Genomic DNA, 26,407 nt, shown 5'->3' with positions numbered 1-26,407 from the left:
TTCTTAGCACACCGTAAGCCAGGCCCTGTACTAATTAGTAGTCTCATCAAAGGATGGAAGAGTAGTGATGAAAATGTACACTTTTCTTCTTTTGTCCCTACATGATGCATATAGATCAGAAGAACAGATTGAAAATAACGTTCTCAACCACAGTTACTACCTAAAAGATGTATATTTTGCTTCAACAGCTTATCACTGCAAGTGTGTAGACCCTTGGCTAACTAAAACCAAAAAAACCTGTCCAGTCTGCAAGCAAAAAGTTGTTCCTTCTCAAGGCGATTCAGACTCCGACACAGACAGTAGTCAAGAAGAAAACGAAGTGTCAGAACACACCCCTTTACTCAGACCTTTGGCTTCTGTCAGCACCCAGTCATTTGGGGCTTTGTCGGAATCCCGCTCACAACAGAACATGACAGAATCTTCAGACTATGAGGAAGATGACAATGAAGATACCGACAGCAGTGATGCAGAAAACGAAATGAATGAACGCAGTGTTGTGGTCCAGCTGCAGCCTAATGGTGAACGGGATTACAACATAGCAAACACTGTTTAACCTTCAGAGGGTCATGGGTTATTTCCCTTTAAATGTTTATTTAGGTCTATAATTTGATTTTTTTGCTCCCTTCAGAGATTTCTGTAGAAATAACTTATTTTTAGTATTCTACAGTTTAATCAGATTACTGAAACAGGTTTTTCTGATCTGGCATTTATCTGCAGGAGTGTACTTCATTTCACTACTAACTAATAATAGACTGGTGCTGTAACTCAAGCATCACATCAGCTCTTCTTTTGGAATGAAATATAGCCAAAACAATACATAAAAATTCCTCAGTATAGCTTGCAATTAAGACCTAGATCACAGTATGCAAACATTTCATCTTTTACACACAAGATCAGTGCTGTGGCCACAGAGCGTGAGCTAAGCCAACTCCCACCTCCACGAAGTGACCTAGCGTTGTTGAGTTGGAATATGTATGCTCTGGTATTTCCCCAAACTGCTATCATTAGTGCGAGGCCACAAGGTAATTTAGCACTTTTCCTCCTATCGGGCACCACAAAGAAACTCAAAGCTATCTTTTTCCTTTCTGGTCCCAAGTAGTCTTATCCTGGTAGGAAAGGTCTGTACTACTACAGATTTCAAGTTTTTTTTTTTAAAGATTTTTAATACTATAGTGTTATGTATGAATTTGATTCATCAGCTAAAGTAATGTCTCTGGACTTTACTTACTGAATTTCGGTATCCTTAAGGGTTTTGTGTTTTTTGTGATCAAAGCAAAAAAAATGCTGTATAAAAATACCAAACTTCAGCAACTGTTAATACTCAGATCATATACCTCTTAATAAAGAGCATCTTATGTTAGCCCTGCTAAACTATGTACAAAGAAAATTGTTCAAGTATTGGATTTGAAAATAACTGCTTATGTTTAACAGAACTAATGATGTATTTAAACAGTGTATTATGAAAAGCTAAATTATATTATACATCACTGTAACTATGTAGAAAATATACTTATGTATAATCAAAATACTAAGAATTTTTATAAGGCCTTGTGTGAAGGGAGTTCGAATGTTAATAAACACGTTTTCCACTTTAAGAACTGGCAAATACTTGTTCTACTGTAGTATTACCCACATTAGCCTTCTTTATATGTGGTACTATAAAGTGTAATGAGTAAAGTAGTTTAATCAGGTAAACACACATCACCTTAGAATTTTACACAAGGTAACTGCTCACAAGCAATTAGGTAATCCCCAAAAAGTTAAAACTGCAGCCAAAACCAGTCCAATAGTGTACATTATGGTACTCTTGTAATTATGGTACATCAAAGGAAAAAAATGCTGTATAAAAATACCAAACTTATACAGTAGACTACTATACAGCCTTCAAAGGATAAAGTATCTAGATATATCTGTATTGACATGGGAAATTGTTAGTGAACAAAAGCATATTAGAGAATAATAAGTACACTAGGTAGATGAGCCTTTTGTTGTAGAAAGAAAAAATTTAATAGATTTTAAAAGAAATGTAACATATTAGGGGAAATTTCACTTTCTGAATTGCTTTCTAAAAAAAACTCTTATAATCAACCAAAAAAATAGGTATTTCCACTGGGGAACAAAAGGTTGAATTCCATATCTACTGATACCACCTCATAAACTACCCCCCCCCCCCACCTTTTATAAATAACAAACACAGGCCTGAGAAACAGAACATGGTCTACTATGGTAGTCAAGCAGAACTTTGGAATTTGGCATACTTGTGTGGCACTAACCTTTCTAACCCTGTTTGGTTATTTGTATAATTTCATTTAACCTAAGGCAGGGTGTGAGGACAAAACACTGAGCTCAGCGCCTGACACAGAAATACACAATAAGTAAGTAACAGCTTTTATAATTATTAAAAAGTAAATAAAAACATACCTAAAACAAATTTTTTTTTTAAAGGGGAAAAGTTAAAAGTCATGGTTATGTATATTGGATGTTGTATTCCCTCAGTCCATATTCCAGTTCAGACTGAGGACCTAGTTCCTTTACATTAGGAGTTTTTCTGAGGCAAAAATTACTTGAAACTGTTGAGTTGTAAAAAAAAAAAAAAATTTAATTATCTTAGCACTAAGATTGTTACTAGTTCTCTTAATAAATATTCACTTGAAATCTTTTATAATTTCTTCATGGTATATACATGGTATATACAGCTTTTTAAATAGGACATTAAATAAAATTATTAAAATCCAATTTCTATTAAAAAATACCTTCCTAACTTAAAATTTTTTTGATTATAAAAGTATAGTCACCTGGAAACCTACCCTAGAGTTAAATTTTTCTTCAAAAATACATATATAAAATACATATATATTATACACTCTATGTAGTTATTCTGTATATAACATCTCTTTATATCCTCATTTAACATTCATTGGTGAGCAGTTTCTCATGTCATCCTTCAATGACTATTTTATCCTCTGGACATACAATCATTTATTCAACCTATATAACCCTGAAAGTTAAATCTTGTAGTTTTCCAAGTTGAGTTATTCTAAGTAATGCTGTGTGATGGACAATCTGGTATACAAATTTGTATAGCTCCATCTCTTTAGGTTAAAGTCCTAGAACTAAGTACAAAGAAAAGACACATGTACGTACTTTCCTAAGTTTTTCTAATGAAGTTGTGGGTAGGGGCCAATGACTAGTTCGTTATTTACTATTTTAGTGATATGGGTGCTCTCTACCTCTTCTACTCCCCTCCCCACACCCCCAACACACACCTGCCTCATGGACTTACAGGTTCATTCATTAAGGATTTCACAATTCTGATCACTGCTTTCTAATTAGTTACCCTAACAGTTCTTTACAACTGAAGTGTTAATGTATATTACCATAAAATCTCAAATCATCACAACCCAATCACCAAATTTTCATTTGACCAACCTTTTGTTCCTATCAGGGACCTTAACAGGTCAAGAAATTGAGGTTTTTGTTGTTTTACAATTTCTAAGGTATGCCCAACTACCAAAGTAGCCCCAATTCCCTTATCTTCCATACTGTGACATCCCTATATGTACAAATTCAGAACTGATACCTGACAACATCAAAGAAAAAATTTTAGTTATGCACAGTATATTTAAGTAAGGTAAAGAGATTAATTCCCATTCCCTAACCCACTGCTTCTCAAAGGGTAGCATACAGGCACTTACAATGAGTCAGACTGACCTGGCAATTGTTTCTAAAGGGACTTCTGGGGCTTATGGAATCTCCATTTCCAGGGTGGAACTCCAGAGCCCGAAATCTGCATTACAACCAGCTCCCCAGTTTCGCTTAGACCCCCCACTTTTGAGCACCCCTGCTCTGAGCTTCTGCTTGACAGTTCATGGTAATGATGTATCTAAATAGTATTAAACTAATAATGTATTTACTAAATTTCAATACATCTCAGGGACATTATGACCTCTGGGATTAAACCTATTACACAGGCATAGTTAACATGTCACTCCTAAGTCAGAAACTGCAAGAACATCCCAATTATCTGCTGCCTAAGGAGTATCTTCTCTTACGTGAGAGTCCCAGCTGGCTGACTTCAGCCTACCAACACAGCCTCCAAATCTAAAGTCACGTGACAGTTCCACAATGCAGAAACCCTTCTTGGTATTGGGCCCCTTACTACTCACTAGATTTCACATCTAGAGACCAGCAACAAGAGAAAAATATTTAAATTCTAGTGGATACGTCACTTTTTCTCTCATAAGCCTGAAGATGAGCCTGAAATGACTAAAAGCCATTTTTAATACATCAAAGCCCACTAAAAAGAAATTCCCAGGCACTCATTTTATTTATAATAAATACCACAAGAAATGGAATAGGCCATCAGCTTAAGATTTTTAAGATTTTATGCTTGCAGCAGTTTGGCCTATTCTGTATATTCCCATTGTGTCAAAAGTCAACTGTAACAGTAAGCCAACGATTTATATAAACAACAGGAGTCTAGAGTATTTGGTTGGAATAAATTTATTTCATCTGTCTGTAAACAAGGTGTTTAATAGTTATGGCATTTTTTTAAATGCATATTAAATCAGATGAGTTAGACTGTATCCCAGATGTAACAAAGTGCAGGGAAAGAAAATGGACAAATCAGCAACAGGATTTGTTTTTAAATCTGTACATTATCCACAAGGCCCAAACAATAGAAGCAAATACTAGAATGTCCCTAAAGTAGTGCCATTCGAAAGAAACCTTTAATAGGTCAGTTAAAATCCATCTCACAATAGCAACAGTTCATTTTAACAATAGTATGGCACAGAATACATATGAAAAAAATTCATCACAAGACAGCCAAGTCCACAATAATGCAACTTCATATAAAAACTCAAGCTGCAAATAAAAATTGGTCCTATGAAGAACAAACTGGACACACTCCAGATGGTTATGTTGGGATACCTAATGTCCATAATGGCAGCCTTTTACAATTTTACTAAAGAGTAGAGCTGGTGTGCAAAGAACAAGACAGGAACAAAAATCTGAGCTACTGCAATGATGGCATGTCCCTGGGGATCAATCAGTGTGGTGACTATGAGGTGGTGGGAGGAAGTGCCTTTGCTCTTGTTTTGAAGTTGCACTGTGTGTGTGTCCTGTAGACACGGAAAGAAGAGTTGTCTCTACTCAAGTGCAACAACAGTCCTGAAAGCAAACTACCGCAGCTCTCAATAGCTCATCCACAAAAGGGATATTAATTTGTTAAATAAACCAGGCACTGAATAAAAGAAGAGGGAAGCAAACCAAACACCTTATGTGTGAAGGGAGGGGATGGGAAATAGTGGAGTGAAGGAAGATGCATGCACTTTTTCCTCCCAACCATGCGCTACCAAAGGAAGACTAAATGAGCTAAGTAAATGCTCAAAGTGCTGAAAAGACATTGATCAAATTAGAGATTGTACAACCGGCACCTTGCTTAATAGTAACTTATTTTAGTAATCAGTATCCCATTAATTGCTAAGACAAAGTGATGCCCAACTTGGCATGCCCCCTCCCCCCAAATTGCAAGGTATCATGCAAATCATTATTGTGCTGCAATTATGTTGCCAGATAAAAGTTGGTTACATACAGTGGTTAACATACAAATGATCCATTGGGCAAACAGGAATCGTGACATTAGAAAACAGGTAAAGAAAAATTAGCTACCATCTATAGTTGGGTAGCATTGTGACCATAATTGGGGTGGTGGTGAAGACAGCTGCTAGGTAGATGGGGAGAGGCTGCTTACACATCAGACCTCCTCAGGTATAAAGCGAGTTCATATGCTTTCTTGTTAAGTGTGCCTCCGTGGACACCTTCCTTTCCCATGACTATAACCAATGCTGGAGTACACAAGGAAACAAAACAAAAGTGAACAGAATTATTTAAGGGGGGGAGGGCAGAAAGAAAGACACCTTTCCCCACCAACAGAGGGATACAAAGGAGACACAGGTTCATACCCCATCACCCTGCATTGCTAATAAAATTTCCAGAATTAAGACTCAAGCTTACAGCTAGGAAAGTTTAAGAGCAATTTTCCCCTAATACTTAACAGTCTGCCTAGCAGCTAGAACCCAGAGTCTCTCAAGTATTTTGCCATTGAGTATGCCTTCTTATTCAATCCGCCTCCATGGACCCCTTCTTTTCCCATTACAAAGACCAAGACTGAAAGAGAAAGAAGAAAAGTGTTTCAAAAGAAGTGTTAATCAAGAAAGTCACATAAGTTTTAGCAGACAGAACCCTGATTAATAAGTTAACATTAAGTTAGTTTTCTATGAACTGTCAAGCACTGAAGTCAACTAGGTCTCCGAAAAGAAAAACTTTCAAACTAGTAATATGCTAAAACTATTGTTAACTATTAACTGCATCTTGGATGTCCAATCAAGGCAGCTGTAGCACTGTATAAAAATATCTTTACACTAACTAGGGAAAAAAAAGTGTCATCATTTATGTTCTATTCTACGGCAAAAAACTTCTGGTTAATATGACAAATACATATTAGACTGGCCCCAAAAAATATAAACGTAAAAAACTTAGCTGATTATTTATTTACAAAATTCTCCTTAAATTAACATTAAGAACAAACTATTAAGTCTTACCGGTGAGGCTAAATGTGTCTATTACTTCCAGAGAAAAACTAAGACCAAATTTTAAATAGCATTTTCAGCACCATTCAAAAAAGGCCGAACTGCAAGCACTTAAGCTTGTGCTTACTGACATCCTGACTGTGCCAGCTTTGATTCTAACTGAGTCTAAAATCCTGAAACAGGTTTACCGTTTCAAACAACAGGTTCTGACACGATGCAATTCAAAGGTCTAGCCTCACAACAGACGTGCATGTGGGGTTTATATTCACTGCCACTAGATGGCAGCAGTGCTACAGAATATGAAGATCTCATTCTGCTTTTAGGTCATATGGCTGATGCTTTTTAACATATTTATCTGAGCTCGGCTAATGTTCAGAGAGATCTGTCTACTATTTTACAGTCATCTAATTTTCCTACAGAGCAATACGTATAAGCATCAACTCACATCAGAGTAAGAGTCACCTTTGGCACAATCACAGGGAGTTGGTAGGATCACTGCAGTAATTACAGCTCAGAGTAGCTAAAGTTCCTTCACATGGTAGAGTTGGTCTTAAAATTAGACGTGCCAAGTCTGCTATATGAGTCTACACAAGCTTTCTTTATTTACAAGATATTTACACAAATTATCACATTTAAATGTATTTGTAATTCAGATTCATAATAAACCTCAATTTTGAAAGTGTCCTTCGAAAAAGTAGTGAGACTTATTTAGTGCAGTAAGAATCTCTGCAATGTTGACAACAGTCAGGAAACACCAGAATATCTGGACAAAGTGTATAAATGAAATATAATTTCCTACTTTTCAAATCTAAATTACAGACACGGTCTTTGAAAATATTTTAGTAAATGAACAACCTGCTCCAAAACCCTCATTCTAATTATTTCTCTCTTCCTCAGCAATGTTTCTAATAGAAAAATGAGTCAATATTAATTTTTCCTTTTGTATGCTGAGCAATGAATGATTAAAATGTGAGGAAGAGGTCCAAAAGTCAGACTCGTAGGGATTAAAGTAGCCGAACAATTTTACAATTTGGATATATCATAGGATCATTCATCGTGTCAAGCAGTTTAAGAGTTAAATTTAAATTTTCAGTTTTCTAGAGCTGAAAATGAAGAGCTGACATGAATATTCTATTTTAGAATCAAGTCAGGATCTCAGAGACTAGGCTGTATATGCAGCTGCTGTAGAGGAAGTAAATCGAAAGCAGTGCCTCCCTTCAGTGCTGAGCAGCTCACAAAAACCACCTTAATAGCCCTTATAGACTAACACTTTTATTCAAAATGTTAAAGAAACTGCTTAATAAGTTGTAATGCAGCGTGCAGCTTTTAACCAAAAGGGTACCCTGCTTACCTCTACCAGCTCTGCCGACGGCAACGTTGTATGTTGGCTCCCCACCTTGACTCTTTGTCCGGATGTCCATCGTGCAGTCACCATCGACGTATAGGCTATCTCTGATCACCGAGCACTTCTTTGCGCCAAGAGTCAAACCGTTGGTAAAGAAACCTTCCCGGTCTTTTCCTACAATCATATCTATTTCTACTGGCTGCCCCCCACCAAAGAAAAAGAAAAAAAAACACGAAGTTATAGTTAATTCCTCTCAGGCCTTGATATGACAGGAAAGAAGACCGTGCGCCAAGTTTGTACTACCACAAGACATCCACATTTCACCAACCGAAAGTCAAGTTTCAGTCTTTTCTAAAGAATTACTTAATCCTACATGATTTCATATTTTATATCAGTTAATTCGAGTTCAGTTAACAGTATAGTCTGCTAACTAAAGACCAGTCTATGCAAAGAATCTCTCTAAATAGTTGGTAGTTGACACTAGATAAACCGCAAACTTAAGAGTTATTTATAAACTGTATCAAGTCAGGTGGTACCTGAAGTGCTTATGTAACGGTAAAGATTCACCTCTAAACTTTCAACAGCTTGTCTATCATATTCAGTCACATTACAGTCAGTCGTGTTGCATCAAATTTAGAGTTGCCTGAAAGTGTCCTGAAATAAAGCGCATGCCTAGCAGATCTGTTCACTTCTAGTCTGCCTCACATAGCTTGAAATATCCCCCACAGTATGAACTTCAAACCCTAGACCTCAGCGCATTCCCAAATTCACATTTCCCTCCTCTCTGTTTTTCTAGCCACTACTCCTTTTTCTCTCCAACTTCCCTTCCCCTCCCAGCTCAGTCATCAGTTTTGTCTCTGGGCAAATGCAGAGAGGATTCTGTCTGCGGCAGCGCAGGAGGCAGTGGTAAAAGGAGAGAGAAAATGGAGGGAGACAGGGAAGAAACTGAGGTAGCCGCCAGAACCGGAAAGGAGAAAACGTGCATGCTAACATTCCCTGGATAAGAAGGAAGGCGTCGCCCCCATCAGAACTGCAGAGTCATAGCAGGCCCCAGCCATTTCCCAGCTCCCTCCCGCAATCCTCCCAGCCAGGCAGCGGGAACCACACAAAGACCAGCGGACTGCAGGAAAAAAGTTGATCGCCAGACGCCAATTCTCCGGAAGAATCGCATTCCGCCGCGGTCATAGGAGACGTTCAAGCGCTAGTGTCGAGGGCCGAGTTCCGCACACTTAGATCTCAAACCACGCTAAGAAGTGGAGGGCTGCTGAGTGGAACCCGTAATAGGGGGCCTGAATCTTGGCGTTGATGGGAAGGGAGCGTGAGGCTAAGAAATTAAGGGAATGCTCCTGTATCTGATACAGTCGTCACAATTTTAGAAAGAGGCAAAACAATAGAGCAGCACCGGAGGTTAGTGACTATTCCCAAACATGTGGCAAGCAAGTCAAAACCACCAAGGCAAATCGGGCCCCGGGAGGCATAAATCTGCTCAGCTCCTTCACTCCATCACTCAAGAGGGAGGGGCCTGGGACGCCGAGTGTCCCCTCGGCCGCCGCAGATCCCCGAGAGCCCCGCGAAAGCTCCCCTTTTTAGAGCCACATTGCGTCACCGGGGATAACGGTCTATCGATGAACCTCCACGGGAGGAGAGAAATCAATGGCAGTTCGCCATCTTGGAGAATTAAAAAAAAAACCACCCTCTGGAGCCGGAGCCCGGGTGGAGATTCACGAACCCACCCACTTCGGCGGCGCGCTCGCCCCGCGGCCCGAGGCCCGGACGCCGCGGACCCGCGCCAAGTGGCCCCGCGTCCCCGGGCCGGGCCGCCGCCTCCCGAGCCCGCGCGGCCGCGGAGCGGAGTCCCCGCCCGGCCCCCGGCCCCCGCCGCCTCCCGGGCGGGCACGGCGAGCCGCCGGCTGCAGCGGCCACAGGGGCCGCGGGAGCAAGGACCCGCCCCCGCCCCGCCGGGCCGCCCCGCCCCCGGCTCCGCCGGCCCGGGGCCCGGGGACGCGGGGCGGGCAGGGACCGGGCACCGGGGCCGGCCGCCGCCTCCGCTGTAAGCGCAGCCCGGGAGGGGCGTCCCCGGCCGCGGCCTCTCGCCCGCCGCAGCCGGCCACCGCTCACCTGCCGGCGCGGCCCCCGTGCTCGGCCTCGCCCGTGCCCGGCCCCCCGGCCCCGTACCCGGCCCCGGCCCCGTGCCCGGCCCCCCGGCCCGCCCGCCGCTCCGGCAGGGCCCCGGCCGCGGTCCTCACCGTAATGCTCTGGAAGACGCCCCCGGCCGTGGCGGCCCACACGTATTTGGCGTCGCAGTAGCCGACAATGGCGGCCTCCTGGCAGCAGCCATCGCACATCAGGTTGTCCACGTAGCTCTGCCACCCGGCCATCTTCAGCCCTCAGCACTGCAGCGGGCACGGCGAGCAGCAGCAGGCGCGGCGGCGGCGGCGGCGGCGGGAGCGGCGCGCGGGGGGCGGGGCGGGGGCGGGAGGAGGCGGCTCTGCGCAGGCACCGACCGCCCCCTGCCCGCGGCGCTGCGCACGGAGGACGCGGGGACGGCGGGAGGGAAGAGCCGCGAGCAAGCCCGGCCGCCGGCCGCCCGCCGCAGCCGCGGGCTGGCTGACGCGGCGGAGGCTGCGGGGCGGCTGTGCGGCGGCGGCGGCTCCTCGCGCGGCGCCCTCGGTGCTCGCGGCCGCGTGGGCGTGCGCGCGTGCGTGCGATCCTTCCGCGGCGCCGGCCCGAGGGTCCCGGAGGGCGAGGGGCCGAGGCGGGGGCGCGGAGGGATACCGCCCGGCACAATCACGGCGCCACGGCCGCCAGGTCGCGGGCCCCGGGCCACGGAGAGGGCGTCTGTCCCGCGCGCTCGGCCACCAGGACGGCGGCGCCCGGGCGGCGATGCGCCTGTCCTCGGGATGCGGAGTCGAGCGCCTCGGTGTCGAGTTGCAGAGTTGCCCTGGTGACGGGATGCGCGGCGCTGACTCCTCCTTGTGGTGGGGGCGCTGGAGGCGGCCGCCCACACTCTCCTCAGGCGCCCCCGGGGGGCCCGCGTCCCCGGACCCCTCGCCGCCCCTCGGCCGGGAAGGCCGCCGAGCTCCGCCGCCTGGAATCCGAGCCGGGCTCGCGGCTCCGGGAGCGTTCCTGGGCTCTGCGGGTCCTGCCTTGTCGCCCCGTCTGGGTACCAGGGGCCTCGGCTCTGTGGGTTCTGCGCCGGAAGAACCAACCCTCCTTAGTGTTGCTCGTCACATGTGGCTAAACTGCTCGTGAATTCCGAACAGAAATAGCGGCCCGTGTAAACTCTTGGTAACTGGGAGAATTACTGGTGGGTCAAAAAAATGGTTGAAAATACAAAGAATAAAGAAATCTAAGAAAAGGTTCACTGACTGAATGTAGTGATATTTCTGCTCTCGAAGGGTAAAATAATTTCAGGACCTGGATCTGAGAATGGCTTGTATTTACAAGGTAAACGTGGGTGGTCTCTGACTCGCACATCGTCTTTGGTAACCTCGGCGCCATGACTGGACAAGGAATTAGGAGACGTCCTACAACGATTTAAATTTTAAGCGAACAGAAATGATCTGCCAATCAAAGGAAAGAAGAAAGCGCCTTTAAAACGTTGACATGTTGATTTTCAACTTTAAAGTTACCGTGTAAGGTCACAATTTGTGACAGGAGGGTTACAGGGATGTAGTTCAGGAAAGAAGACAAAAACGTTGCTGGGCAATCTAACTGGTTCTGAAGTTTTGTGTTTTTCTGTTGTTTGCGTTGAAATGTACAGTTACTGCAGAGGGGGAGAAAGCACAGTAGGAGAACTCCCAAATCAGGAACCTCTCAGATCTTATGTTCTGATGATGCGGAATACTATGTGGTATGAAAAGGGTGCCAGAAAGTGTTTCGTTTTTGCAAGTGTGCCTCCCACCTCATGTAGTGACAGTTACCGTTCTTGTTTACTACTCTGTCTTTTTGTGGTGGCCGTTGATAGTTTTAATCCTTCCATTTTAGCAGTTTATCACGTTAAAAGTTAATGATAAAGTCTGCTGGTAACACAGTTATGGTCACTCTGAGAATTCATCAGGCTGTACAGTTAACGGTTTGTGCTCTTGGTATGCATGTTATAATTCAATAAATTTAAACAGTAAACAAAGATAATGAAAAGGATAAAAAATCATAATAGTTTAAAGAAGTATATTGAAATTGAGTTTTATCTATTAGTCTGAAGTTTTTAAGATTTCATTTCTAGACTATTGTTATGGCAAAGAGTCGGCAATAACAGCATTCCGTTCTTATTCTTTTATTGTTGCCTTTAAACAGCAAAAGGATTAGACCAACTGAATATTCTGGATATTCAAATCTCAAAGGATTCTAAAACACATCTATTGGGTAAAACATTCATAAGAATTTAGAATTCCTATCATTATTTTTCTATATTTTCCAAAATGTAACAATACATTTTAAAATTAGTTTTAGTTTTAGTATTACTTTCCCAGAATTGCATACAGTAAAATTTAAACGACTATGAAAAATATATTCTGTGTAATAGACTAACTAGGTTTTACAGTTTAGATTTTTAGATGATACATTCAGAGAGTCTATTTACTGTTTTCAGTACTATGATAAAACTAATCCTGTGCCTGTTTTCTTTAGAACCAGCTTCCTATCATGCTGCCTTATTTTCCATTTGTAAACAATGATCTATTCCTATTTTGTATAACTATTGCTTACCATATCATGTTTCAAAAGGCATAAGTAGAGGTAACACTGTGTTTTAATAGCAGTATAAGTTAAGCCTAAAGGAGTATTAATATGAGAAAAAGAATTACCAATTTGTATCTTTCTCTATTTTTGGGAGGGTAACTGATCCCCTCAGTGAAAATAGCAATGTCTGGGTGGAAGCAGAAAAGAATCACAGATCTCTTGTTGGTGCAGATATCCAGAATGATGTAGCCATTAACAATCAGTAGTAGCATATTTAAACTTGGAGTGTATTATTATGCATTCTTCCCCAAATTCTTTTATCCTTATTTGGAAAAACAGAAACATTGTGGTAAATCAGACTCTTTAGTGGATCATTCAAGGAGTGCCTGAGGCATTTAAGTCAATGAGTAAATCATTTGACATTTTAGCAAAATACAAAGAAACAAGAAGTTAAGTTGTAAATGTTAAAATGTATTCAGCCTGATAAACATTGGGGTAGGATCTAAAACTATAGGATATAATTACCCCAAATAGAGTAAAACTATAATTAACTAAGCCCACCCCAAGCCCTCAGTTAACTAAAATTTTCACCTCCATACTTCATTGTTCAAAAAAAGTATTTTAATTATTAAAAAAGTATTTTAATGTTATCTTTTGAATGTGTTCACTCATTGTTTTATTTATGATTTTTACCGTAAAGAGCAAGGAGTACCTATAATTCTGGATTTGTCCATTTTACTCTGAAACTCGATGAACTTTTGCATTTTATAGCTTGAGGTTATTTAATTGGGTGCATACAAGTTAAAGTTGTTATACAGTCAGCCCTCCATATCCGCGGGTTCCTGTACTGAACATGCACATACTTTTTTTTCTTGTCATTGTTCCTTAAACAATAGTATTAAAACTATTTACACATCATTTGCATTGTATTAGGTATTATAAGTAATCTAGAGCTGATTTAAAGTGTACGGCAGGATGTGCGTAGGTTATATGCAAACACTATGCCCTTTTATATAGGGACTTGAGCATCTGAGGAGTTTGGTATCTGCTGGGGTCCTGGAACCAATCCCCCTCAGATACCTAGAGACAACGGTTATTTTCTTGCTGATGAATTTAACTTTTACATTAAGTAGTGGCCCTCTTTATCACCAATACTGCTTTTTGTCTTAAAATCTATTTTGTCAAATAAGTATCTCAGCTCTCTTTCTATTGCTGTTTATCTGATATATCCTCTCTCCTTCCCCCTTCCTCCTCTACCCCTCCTCTTCCTCCTCCTCCTCCTTTTCTTTATTCTCCTTCTCCTTCTTCTTCCTCTCCCTCCCCTTCTCTCTCTTCTCCGACCTTAAATTTTAGATGTCTCTTGGAAACTTCACATAGCTGGATTTTGGCTTTTTGTCTACTAGGCAAGCTATTCTGTAATTTTTCATTCATGTGGAATTTATATGTTCAATTTCTATTCTTTTAGTGTTACCCTTGAAATTTTACCATGCATATTTAATAGAACAAAGCTTTAAATTAAATAATATCTTAAATCCTCCCTCGAGGCAATCCAAGGACCTTAGAATACTTTAAATCTGGTCACCCTTCTCCAGACTATTTTACACAGATATTTGTTTATACATATGTATTTATACATATATGTTTGCTGTTTTATTTACTTACCATTCCTTCTCATATCTCAGACCATCATTCTATGATTTTTTCCTTCTTCCTAAAGTAAATGTTTACAAGTTCCTTTAATGGAGGTCTCTTGGCGGTAAACTCTCTATTTTTGTTTATCTGAAAGTGTCTTTATATCACTTTCATTCTTAAAAAATAGGTTGAACCTACAATGCAAGACTGACACTTTGAAGATATTATTCTGTTCATCCTGGTTTTCGTCATTGCTGTTGCACCTTTATGGATGATCTCTTCTTTTTCTCTGGCTACTTTGGAATCTTTTTGTCTTTGCTGTTTTACAGTTTCACTATGATGTATCTATACTTGGGTTTCTTTTACTCTGCTTGGAAAAATAGATTTATATCTATGATCACTTTTGGAAAATTCTCAATCATTATCTCTTCAATTATTCCTTTTCCTCAGTTCTCGATACTGTCTTCTTTTAGGGTTCAGAATAAATGTTTTCTTTCTGTCTTCTTCATATCTTTTAGTTTCTTTCTTATTTTCCATCTTCTTACCTCTCTGTGCTGCATTCTGGGGAATTTCTTCAGCTAAATGTTCCAATTCACTCCAACTGTTTCACCTGTTGTTAAACCCCTACATTGATATTTTTTGTTTCTAAAAATCTATTTTTCATTTTTAGAAGTTCCATTTTATGGTTACACAGATCTTTCTCATTATTCCTGATAATATCTTATTGTTTGCCCATCTTTGTGGTTCCATAATTTATTTCTTTAAACATCTCTTACCTAGTTCTGTACTCTGCACTGAAAATCCCAATATCTGAATAAGTTGTGTTGTTTTTTTCTCTCTCACCCATGATGGCTTGCCTCCTTGTATACTTTGTGATCTTAGATTGTGAATTTATATTTCCTTGATCTTAATATATGGGAATTCTAAGGCTTAAATTGAGGACACTTTCTTTCAAAGATGATCTGCATCTACTTCTGCTCTGTGCCCAAGGGTGCTAGCAACCTGGGGCCACTTTCACGCTTTCTGTGGTGTCCCCTAAATGCAGGAGTATCTGGTTCATCTCTTCACACAGAGCTGCTATTGGCATTTGCACTCTGACCAACACCATCTCTCCAGCTGGCGTACACAGCCCTGCTCTAGTTTCTGCTCAAGATTTATTTCTCCTTATTTGGTGGGAAGAGGGATCTTGGAAGATTTTTCTAATTTCTGAGAGCCAAGCAAAACATCAAAAAATGGTTTTGACCCAGTATCTAGCTGTTTTGCAGCAGGATGATTTCCCCACACTATCTAGTCCACCATGACACCAGGAGCAGAAGTCATACCCACAATTCTGCATCTTCTTTGTTTTATTCAACAAGTATAAATTGAACATAGGTTTCAGGCTTGGGTGCTGGTGGGTGCTATTTACTGAGACAAAGAATACAGAAAGATGAACAACATTAAGGAGGGAGATGTTAAACTTAGTTGACTTCTCAGTACTTAAGAGTCATCTAAGTGAAAATATTGCATGGCAGCTAGATATACAGCTCTGTGGTTGACAAGAGATATCTGGACTCAAGGGAACATTTCAAAAATGAGTAGAGGAAGAGAAGTGCACAATGAAAACAGAATTTGTGGCCAGAGAAGTTAGGTGGGAAATCAGGAGCCAGTAGGGCAAAAGTGCCCAAGGAAGAGAGCTTTTCCAAATGGTAGGAATGGTTGACAGTAGCAAATAATGCTGAGAAGTCAAATAAGAGAATAATTGAAAGGTGTTCATTAGATTAGCAACAGGGGCTGTTTTAGAAATTGGTAAACACAGATTTAGGTGAGTGGTGGGGAAGTAAACCAGGTTGCAATGGGTAAAGGGAAAAATGGAAGGCAAGGGGGCTGAGACTTTCTTTGTTCAGGAATTTTGACAGTAAAGGAAAAAATAATAGCCAAGGGGAACATATGGGTAAAGGAGAGGGTTGTTGTTGTTGTTGTTTTAATTGGAGAGTATTGAACATGATTAAATGCTGATAGGATGGCACTAGTAGAAAAGGAGATGTTAAAGATATAGGAGAGAAGGAAGATAAGTAATATCTCAGGGCTCTGGAACAGTGAAAAAAAAAAAGCCTGGGATCCAAAGCACAGTTGGATAGAATTGCCTTAGACAAAAGATGGGACACCGTCACTGCAACAGCGGTATATAATTATAACTTCTTCCTTTTTTCCCTGCAGTATAACATATATACAGAAAAGTGAGCCAATCAGAAATATATACCTTGATGAATTTCCACCAAGTTCATCAAGAAACAAGACAATATTAGGGGCCCAGGAGTCCACTTCTTGCCTATATTAAGTCACTACTCTCCTCTTGGAATTTTAACTACTTTTCTGACTTTTTCTGAGACATCATAGGATAATTTTGCCTATTTTTTAACTTTATGTAAATAGACTCACACTGTAGGTCTTTTTTTGTGACTGCGTCTGGCTTCTTTTGCTCAAAGATGTTTGTGAGAGTCATTCCTATTGTTGCATGTAATTGTGGGTTGTTCATTCTCGTTGCTGTACAGTATTCCATTACGTGACTATACCATAATGTATTTATTTGTTCCACTGTTGGTGCATATTTGGTTAATTTCTAGGTTTTTGCTATTATGAATATAAACACTTTTGTGCATGTATTTTGGTGAGCAGAGTTAAACATGTACCTAGGGTGGGATTGCCAGCTCATGGGTTCAGGTTTAGAAAATACTAGTAAACAACGTTCCAGAGAGCTCGGACGTTTTTACCCTGGCACCAGCAGTATACCAGGGTTTTATTTGCTCTACATCCTCAAAACATTTGGTATTATCTCTCTTTTTAATTTTAAACACTTTGCTGGATATGTAATAGTGATCTATTATGACTTTAATTTGCATGTTCCCAATGACAAAGCTGAGTATCTTTTTCATATTTGTATTAGTTATTTGGACACTTTTTTGTGAAGTGCTTATGCAAATGTTTCCCATATATGTTGTTTGTAATGACTATGTAGTGGTCCATCAAGTGGATGCATCCTAAGTTGTCCTTTCTTACTGGAAAATCAAGTTGGGAAATAATAATTAAAAGAAAATTTAGTTATGATTTGTGTGGTGGTGGACTTTCAAAGGCATGAAAATGGATAAATACATTTTTAAAGAAATGTCTAACAGCAAGATTTAAAACATAAAATATGACATTTTACTCAATCGGATGTACTAGACATTGGTAGTCTGACTACCCAGGATCTCCTCTTCTGCCTTGCTAACAGAATCAGAAATTTACGTGGGGGGGGGGGGGGGGGACGTGGTACAAATCCAATTTAAAATACTTCCAAAAATGCCGTTCCAGCCAGGGTGATCATCTGATCCATTGGCCAATGAGCTGAAATAGAAGTTACTTCATGGAAAGCTACTTTTTTCCGGATATTTAAAAAAAAGGACAGCTCAGCTGGTATAAGCTTTCTGCCTTTAACATGCCCTCCCCTGGTCCACACTGTGACGATGCCAAGTTGAGCTGGAGCAGCTGTTTGTGACTATGCTGGGGGTGGTGGAGCAGGAGGGGAGAAGGACCTGCTTTCTTAGGTGGCTTGCACTGCCTACCCCAGACTCTTGTTACATCGGATAAACAAACTCCTTATTGGGTTAAGCTACTATGATCAGCTTCTGTTAAGTGCAACCAAACCCTGTGGTAACCAGAACATCCATTTTCCTACCCCACCTCAGGTTCCTAAGCATTTTGGTTTATGCAGTGTTGTTTTCCATAATGAGTTAAGCGCTTGAGGAAATGCTTTGTATTTATTGTGTCCCTACTGTAATAATGACTGAATTAGCCATACCGTGGAAAATTACTCCACTGGTTTTGTTGCAGTAAGACATTCAATCGTGCCCTGGAGGCTTCAAGGATTTCATGTACCTTCGTGAATGGCACACTAGCTGATAGAGAATTCCCTATGAGTTTTGACTCTGTTCTCTGTTTTACTTGATGCAGAAAGAGGATCTGGAATCACATGTGGAGCACTTTATTCCAAGGAAGTTACACTTGAATTGAGAGATGTTTGTTGTAGAATTCCAAGGGGAAGGGCACAGAGCCTGTACAAACACTGGTCGTCTTGTTATCTGATACATGAGAGAAATGCAGGCACTCCATACCAAACACCCCCAATGAGATAACACATCTAATTTTTCTTGATCTCAGTCCCAGAAGATGAGCAATGAAATTTAATTTAATTAAGTAGTCTTCAAAAAAAGTATTAAAATGAGGCTTAAAAAAATTTTTTTTTTGTTTTCCTGTAATAAAGCTCAGATTTCACTTCTAGGGAAAATTGTTTCTGGGTCCACAAACATGCTGATTAGGGAAGTAAAAGTATAAATTAAACAATGATATGTGGCATTTAAAAGCAATTTTTTGTGTGTATGTGAGGAAGATCATCCCTGAGCTAACATCCATGCCAGTCCTCTTTGCTGAGGAAGACTGGCCCTGAGCTAACATCCTCCACTTTATGTGGGATGCCGCCACAACATGGCCTGACAAGCGGTGCATCAGTGCGCACCCAGGATCTGAACCCGGGCCACCAGCAGCGGAGCGCGCACACTTAACCACTACGCCACAGGGCTGGCCCCATTTAAAATCAATTTTTAAAGTGAATGTTAAAACACAGGTTTTTAAAAGTAACATTTGATATTTGAAGAACGTTAACATCAGCACCACTGCCTGCAGCCCCTTCATCCTTATTGAGAAACATATATTAGGTAGCTAATTGTGGCCATAACAAGACTCTCAAGGACCATGTTGATGGCTTATATTGCCTTCCCGTTTCAGGCTTATCCAGACTCATGATATGAATGGATATACATTGACCAAAGAGACCAACAGCAGAACAAAAGCATAAAGAAACACATGAATGGAGAATAGGATAATTATACCAACTCTAGGTGAAAAGGAAGTGCTTTTAGAGGTGAATAAGTAAACAAGACTAAATAGATAATGAAGGTGGTGTTCAGAACTGTTAGTGACTGGAATTGCAAATAACATCTAGGGAAGATAAAGTAAAACACTCTCAATATTATTCCTTTACTTTGTAGAGATTAGACTCTTTTGATGAATACTTCTGTGGCTGTACTTTGAAGACCTCTTTAACACAATGTATTTAATTTGAACAATTTATTTGCCATCACTTCTTCTTCTTAGTACCACAAATAGATATTCCTTGTAGTATTAATATTTTCCAAATCATGTAGCAAGTATTAAGCTCTTGCTATAGCTGTGCGTACTGGTATGTGCTAAGGATATTACAAAAGAAGGTCCCTGCCCTCATGTTTAAAGTCTAGGCAGGGAAGTAACACATACAAAGAAGTTAAGCAACAAGGTCTGACTGTGGGAGACAAACAAAGGTAGGACTGTACGCCATTAGATCACAAAATCAGATGGTAAGCACTCTAGAAGGGCAGAGATGGAGAAAATTGATGGAAATTGGAGTTGTAAGAAAGTAATAAAAGGGTGTTTCATAGAAAAGTTTCAACTACTATTAAACCTTAAAGAATAGGAAGAACTGAGGTTTGATTTTCAAAATCATGGAGAGAACACAAGCTACAGATTTCCCCTCCTACTAGAAAAGGTAGCCCACAGAATAAGAGAAGATATTTGCAAAGCATACATCTAGCAAAGTAATCATTCAGAATATTTAAACCATAAACCAATATGAAAAAGAGTGACAACCTATAAGAAAAGTAGGCAAAGACTTGAATATGCACTTTACAAAAGGAGTTCCCAAGGCCGATAACCACAGGAGAAGGTGCTTAACTGCATGAGTCACCAGGAAAAGGCAAATTAAAGCCACAATGCACCATCTTACACCCATTAGGATGGCTACTATCAAAAAACCAGAAAACGAGTGTTGGTGAGGATGTGGAGAAATTGGAACCCTTGTGCACTGTTGTTGGGAATGTAAAATGATGCAGCTGCTATGGAAAACAGTATGGTGGTTTCTCAAAAAATTAAAAATAGAATTACCATGTGGTCCAAGAATTCCACTTCTGGGTATATACCCAAAAGAATTGAAAGCAGGAACTCAAACAGATATTTGTACACCCAAGTCCACAGCATTGTTATTCACAATAACCAAAAGGTGGAAGCAACTCAAGTGTCCATTGATGGAGGAATGTATAAACAAACTGTGGTAAATACATACAATGGAATATTATTCAGCCTTAAAAAGGAAGGAATTTCTGACACATCCTGCAACATGGATGAACCCTGAGGAAATTATGCTAAATGAAATAAACCAGTTACAAAGGGACAAATAGTGTATGATTCCATTTATATGCGGTACCTACAGTAGTCAGATTCCTAGAGACAGAAAGCAGGGTAGTGGTTGACTGGGGTTGGAGAGAGGGGAAATGGGGAGTTATTGTTCAATGAGTACAGAGTTTCAGTTTTGCAAGATGAAGAGTTCTGTGGATGGATGGTGGTGATGGTAGCACAACACTGTAAATGCACTTAATACCACTGAACTATACACTTAAAAATGATTAAGATGGCAAATTTTACATGTATTTTACCATAATTAAAAAAAAAAAACTAAAAAAGAACTCACAATGCAATGCCACTGCATACATATCAGAATGGCAAAAATGAAAAGACAGAAAATACCAAGCATATATCCTGCCACATATATCCTGCCGTTAGGAGTGTAAAATAGTATAATCATTTCAGAATGCTGTTTGCAGTGTCTATGAAAACCAACAGACCTTAAGACCCCACAATTCTACTCCTAGGTATATATCCAAGTGAAATGCCTATGTGTCTTCTCCAAAAGACTATAAGAATGTTTGTAGCATGATTCCTAACAGCCCCAAACTGGAAACTACTCAAATGCCTATCAACAGTAAAATGGATGAATAAATTATGTTATATTTGCACAATGGAATATTGTACAGCAATGGAAATAAACAACACTACAACTATTTTCAACAATATAGATGAACCTGATAAACATTCAGTTAAGCAAAAGAAGCCAAAGTGTATCCTTTTGGGGTGCATTATTTGAAGGGTGCCCTGGGGTCCTGTTATAGTCCTGTTTCTTGATCTCGGTGCTGGTTGTATGGGTATGTTAACTCTGTAAAAATTCATCAAGCTATATACTTATGACTGGTGTGCTTTTCTGTTATTTTTGTCGTACTTCAAAAGAAAAAGTTTTTTTTCTTTAAACCCAGCAGTTGTGTGTGGGGGTGTGTGTGTGTGTGAGCGAGAGAGAGAGAGGGAGAGAGAGAGAGAGAACTTATAAAGTGATTCTAAGATTTATATTGAAACGCAAAGGACCAAGAATAATCATGAGAATTTTGAAGAAGAACAAATTGGAAGATGTTTACTATTGGCTGTCAAGACTACGGTGTATGTGATTTTGGCACAAGGAAATACATACAGGTCAATAGAACAGAATAGAGACTCTTCCAGAAATAGACCCATGTATGGTCAATCAATTTTTTCAACATAGATGTCAAGGTAATTAAGTGGGTGGGTGGAGGAGGAGATAGTCTTTTCAACAAATATTGCTGGAACAATTGAACATCTATATGCAAAAAAAAGTGACCCTCTACACTTACGTCTCACTCTCTGCAAAAATTAACTTGAAATAGATCCTAAAACTAAATGTAAGAGCCAAAGGCATAAAAGTGCTAGAAGAAAACAAGAGAAAATCTTTGTGACCTTGAATTAAGTGAAGAATTTTTAGATAGAATATAAAAGCATGAACCATAAAAGAAAAAAATTGATAAATTGAACTTTATCAAAAAGTTTTTAATTTCTGCACTTTCTAACCAGAACTCTCAGACACTGATGGTGGGAATGTAACGTAGTATAACCACTTTAGGAAACAACTTGGCAGTTTCTTAAAAATTTAAGCACACACCTACCACATGACCCAGCTCTTCTACTCCTAAGTATTTATCCAATAGAATTAAAAATATATGTCTACACAAAGACTTGCATAAGAATGTTCTCAGCAGCTTTATTTGTAATAGCCAAAAACTCGAAAAACCCTAAATGTCCATCAGCAGATGTATGGATCAGCAAATGTGGTATATCCATATAATGGAATACTATTCAGCAATAAAAAAGAACATATTTTTGATACACTCAACAATAATGAATCACAAAATCATTATGCTGAATGGAAGAAGCCAGACCAAAAAACGAGTACATACAAGGAGTTGACCTAAGCATCTTAGAAAAACAATGTTTTACTGGATACTGTAAGGCAGATGAAAAGAACTGTATACAAACACTATGATCTAATTGGTAAATTTGTTTCTCATAAGGGTCTGGTTAGCAATTTTGAAACTATTTAACATGTTGTGTTAATTTCCTAGAGCTGCTGTAGCAAATTACCACAGACTTGGTGGCTTGAAACAACAGAAATTTATTCTTTCACCATTCTGGAGACCAGAAGTCCAAAATCAAGGTGTTGTCAGGGCCACAGTCTCTCTGAAGCCTCTAGTGGAGATTCTTCTCTTGCCTCGTTAGGTTTCTGGTGACTCCAGGCATTCCTTGGCTTGTGGCTGCATCACTAATCTCGGCCGCTGTCTTCACATGGCTTTCTCGTTTCTCTCCCCTGTGTGTCTCTTATAAGGACACTTGTCATTGGATTTAGAGCCCACCCGGATAATCCAGGTCAGGATCTTGAGACCCTCAATTTAATTACATCTGCAAAGACCCTTTTTCCAAATAAGTTTACATTCACAGCTTCCAGTGGTTAGAACACAGACATGTCTTTTTGAGGGCACCAATCAACCCAATATACATGTATATAAAAATTGAATCAGTAAGAAAATATATTGTAAATAGTGAGAGCCAGGTTTCTCACTGTCAGAGAAAGAAATTACAAATAAGCAGGGGGGAAAGGCTAGAATGAATTCTGTGGTGCTGGATTAGAGACACATGTATCAGCAGGAACTTATATTTATATTAATATGTCCATAGAGAGATAGAAAAGCAATCAATACAGGTATGTGTGTGTGTACGGGTTAGTATACATATGTATATTTCCTTCCTCTGTCCACTGAGAGAAGCAGGAAGCAAAGACACTCAAGTAGCAACAAGTACACCTTGCACCCGGATCTTGGTTTCTAAATACCATTCTCCAACAAGCAGAACCAGTGTTCCTCGAAGAAATGGTTGTTTCGAGGGTTAGGGCAGGGAAAATAGAAGATGAGCCTGGAGCATCCTACAGTGCCAGAAAGTAAGGAAGTATCCAGAAAAGACAAATTGATAGAGACAGAAAGTAGATTAGTGATTCCCTGAGGCTGAGTGGTGGGGAGTGACTGCAAATGGACATGAGGTTTCTTTCAGAGTAATGGAAATATTCAAAAATTAAATTGTCCTAATGGTTGCACAATTCTATAAATATACTGAGAATCATACTGATATCATGTACCCCCTGATAGGATGTGATGAGCAGGAAATCTCCTAAATTTTAACATGCACATAACCTTAAAACAGGTAAATTTTATGGCACATAAATTATACCTCAATAAAGCTGTTTAAGAAGAAAAAAAGAAGAAAATGCTCAAAAAAAAAAAAAAAAAAAGAGGCTGTGGTATGTCAAAAGTACACAGGAACCAGTTGAAAGAGTTCTCAATGGCCAAAGTTAGAACAATTTGAGCAAAAAGTTAAGTAATAATAGTACTATAATTTCCAAAATAAAATAAGTACACATGCCTCCATACTGAAATAAATAAATAAATGAGAAGGGACAAATTTTCCTAATAGAAGAATTGCAAGTACTAAACATAGAAGGAATGAGGGAAATAGAAAATTACTATTAAAATATATCATAATGTTTAATAACCGTGGAAATCACAGTAATAACTATTGCAAGCAAGATCCACTGATGAATGCTAAAATTAGTAATGAAACTTTTAGGAGAAACAAGGTATTTGCATAACCTCAAGGTATCTCCCCAAGTTATTTATTAATCTATTAACTCCTGTGGCTTTAACATAAGTCTTTCATACTCCTTCCTCCAGAGGGTGGAGCTTAATTCCCTCCCCCTTGAGTGTGGGCTGGACTCAGTGACTTGCTTTTACTGAATAGTGTATGGAAAGGGGAAAATAGTAACTTTACAGCAGAGAAAACTGGCAGACATGACCTTAAAAATTGGTCAGAGTTAATATCACCAATAACATGTCCTGTTGATACCATGTACTCCTTGAGGTGATGTGATGCATGTGAAATCTCCTGAAGCTGCACATGCCTACATCCTAGGACGTATCCATTCCATCCATATGTATACATCCTACAAAAGCGTGTTCATGTTTTTTGCACCAAAAGACCTTTACAAGAATGTCCATAGCAGCATTTTTATAATAGCTCAAATGCCCATCAACAGTAGAATAAAAAAAAAGTATTATACTGAAGCGATGGAATACTATACAGTAATGGTAATAAATGAAATATTGCTACACACAACATTAGGGAAAACAGCTCGCAACATAATATTTAACAAAAGAAGCTAGGCACTAAAGAATTCATACTATATGACTTGATTCATATAAAGTTAAAAAAGTAGACAAAATTAATCTATGGTGTTAGAAGTCAGAGTAGTAGGTAAACATTGGGGAGGAGGGACATAAGGAATGCTTCTGGGGTGCTGGTAATGTTCTATTTCCCTGATCCACAGAGTGGGTGTTTATAATGGGCTATCCACTTTGTGATAATTCATCAGTCTGCACACTTATGATAGTACTTTTCAGTATGTGCATTTTGCCTTAATGACAAAGTTTAAGTTAAAAAAAACTTTGGCAGTTAGATAAAATCCCTGCCATACGACTTGCTGGATATTACCTAGTCTCACTAAGCTACAGTTTCCTGATCTGCACAATAAAGATAAACAATACCTAGCTCAAAAGACTATTTTGAGGACTATTAAATGAGATAGTATATATATACAAAGTAAGAAAACAAAGTCTGGCACAAATCGATAATAAATCGATAATAAAAGGCTGTCGTCATACTCATCATTACCGTGGGCAAGGGGAGCATTCCTCCCAGCTCTGGGCCATGCTTTGTTGCATGAGCCCCAGAGTGACTCAGCTTGGGTCTGAACTCACAAAGTCCCTCTTGACCACCTGTATTTGCTTCTAGCCTCTCCAGAGTGTTCCCAAATCAGCCAAGGGAGGAGAGACGTCATCCTGTGTCTTTCCATTCATCTGCTCCTCACAAAAGATCCCATGCCTGTGTGGCTGGGACTGCCCTTCTCCTGCTCCCCGTGGTTGGAGTGAGGATGGGAGGAACCCTGGACTGGTTGGAGTCTTTGAACAAGGCACCTTCCACATTAACAAATTGGAAGATACTTTTCGTGTGGTTCATCAAGTTCAGGCACTGGTCATGATGTGATGATTTCAGCATAAAAATATATTAAGATTAACTGAAACAAGTGGAGTCTATGAGAGGGTATGAGCCTCTAATTGATGAGTTAACAGCAAGTGTAGAATAATTAGATGGAAAGGGGGTCCAACAGTTAATCAGCACCAGGGGTCAGTCACCAAAACCAAACAAAAAGCGGACTTGGTGCTGTATTCCAAGGTAATAAATTTCCTACACGTCCTGCAGGGGGGTGCCGAGCACACAGACTCAACTCCTAGGGAATGAAATCCCAGTGGTTCCACTAATGGTAATAAAACACTAGTAAAGACACATACGTTGTTTATAACTCTAATAGACCAGATCAGTCTAGTCCAATATAGGGCAATGCGGTATATAATCTTGGCCAAGTGAGACTCAAAATACATTATTTTCAGAGACAAACATCGAGTTCTGGTGACAAACTTAAATCTAGAGAAAGGAGTGGACTTAAAAATTCTAAGCAACTTAACGACTAATTTTTACAATAAGAAAAAGAGGCTCAGATTGTAACTATTGGGTATGAATCAGTTGTGGAGAAAATACTGATTTTGTGCCCCAACCAAGAAATAGCCAAAAATCCAGAACCTCGGTGAGTTTTGGGGTCTGCTGAAAATCATGACCTAGAAGGTGTCAAACTAATATTTTTTATTTTATTTTATTTTTTTGCTGAGGAAGATTTGCCCTTAGCTAACGTCTGTTGCCAATCTTCCTCTTTTTGCTTGAGGAAGATTGTCCCTGAGCTAACATTCATGCCAATCTTCCTCTATTTTGT

General features: G+C 39.9%; 2 protein-coding genes across 6 annotated transcripts in view; one reads left to right on the top strand and one right to left on the bottom strand.

Annotated features, from left to right (window-relative positions):
• The window catches only part of RNF13 (ring finger protein 13), a 149,373-nt gene extending 147,775 nt beyond the window's left edge, over positions 1-1,598 (top strand). For all 4 annotated transcript variants that reach the window (XM_004419257.3, XM_087430402.1, XM_087430403.1 and 1 more), the window contains one exon: positions 189-1,598. In XM_004419257.3, the coding sequence (XP_004419314.1) occupies positions 189-553 (365 nt within the window). In that variant the 3' untranslated portion in view covers positions 554-1,598. The remainder of the gene's footprint in view (positions 1-188) is intronic.
• Positions 1,599-4,487: 2,889 nt separating this feature from the next.
• Positions 4,488-10,455, bottom strand: PFN2 (profilin 2). 2 transcript variants are annotated; one of them, XM_087430399.1, is made up of 3 exons: positions 10,185-10,455; positions 7,945-8,137; positions 4,488-6,171 (listed from the first exon to the last, which is right to left on the bottom strand). In XM_087430399.1, exons 1-3 carry the CDS (start codon positions 10,314-10,316, stop codon positions 6,074-6,076), a joined length of 423 nt encoding a protein of 140 aa, XP_087286525.1. In that variant the 5' UTR covers positions 10,317-10,455; the 3' UTR covers positions 4,488-6,073. The 2 variants fall into 2 exon arrangements, with proteins under 2 accessions (XP_087286525.1, XP_087286526.1); XM_087430400.1 differs by having other exon boundaries at positions 4,488-5,849; positions 10,185-10,451.
• Between the last annotated feature and the right edge of the window lie 15,952 nt (positions 10,456-26,407).

The sequence above is a fragment of the Ceratotherium simum genome, chromosome 5 (assembly GCF_057802395.1).
Source record: "Ceratotherium simum simum isolate JZ-2026a chromosome 5, ASM5780239v1, whole genome shotgun sequence".
Taxonomy (NCBI): Eukaryota; Metazoa; Chordata; class Mammalia; order Perissodactyla; family Rhinocerotidae; genus Ceratotherium; species Ceratotherium simum.
The sequence above is the reverse complement of the archived record's forward strand: the minus strand, read 5'-3'. Positions and strand labels throughout refer to the sequence as shown.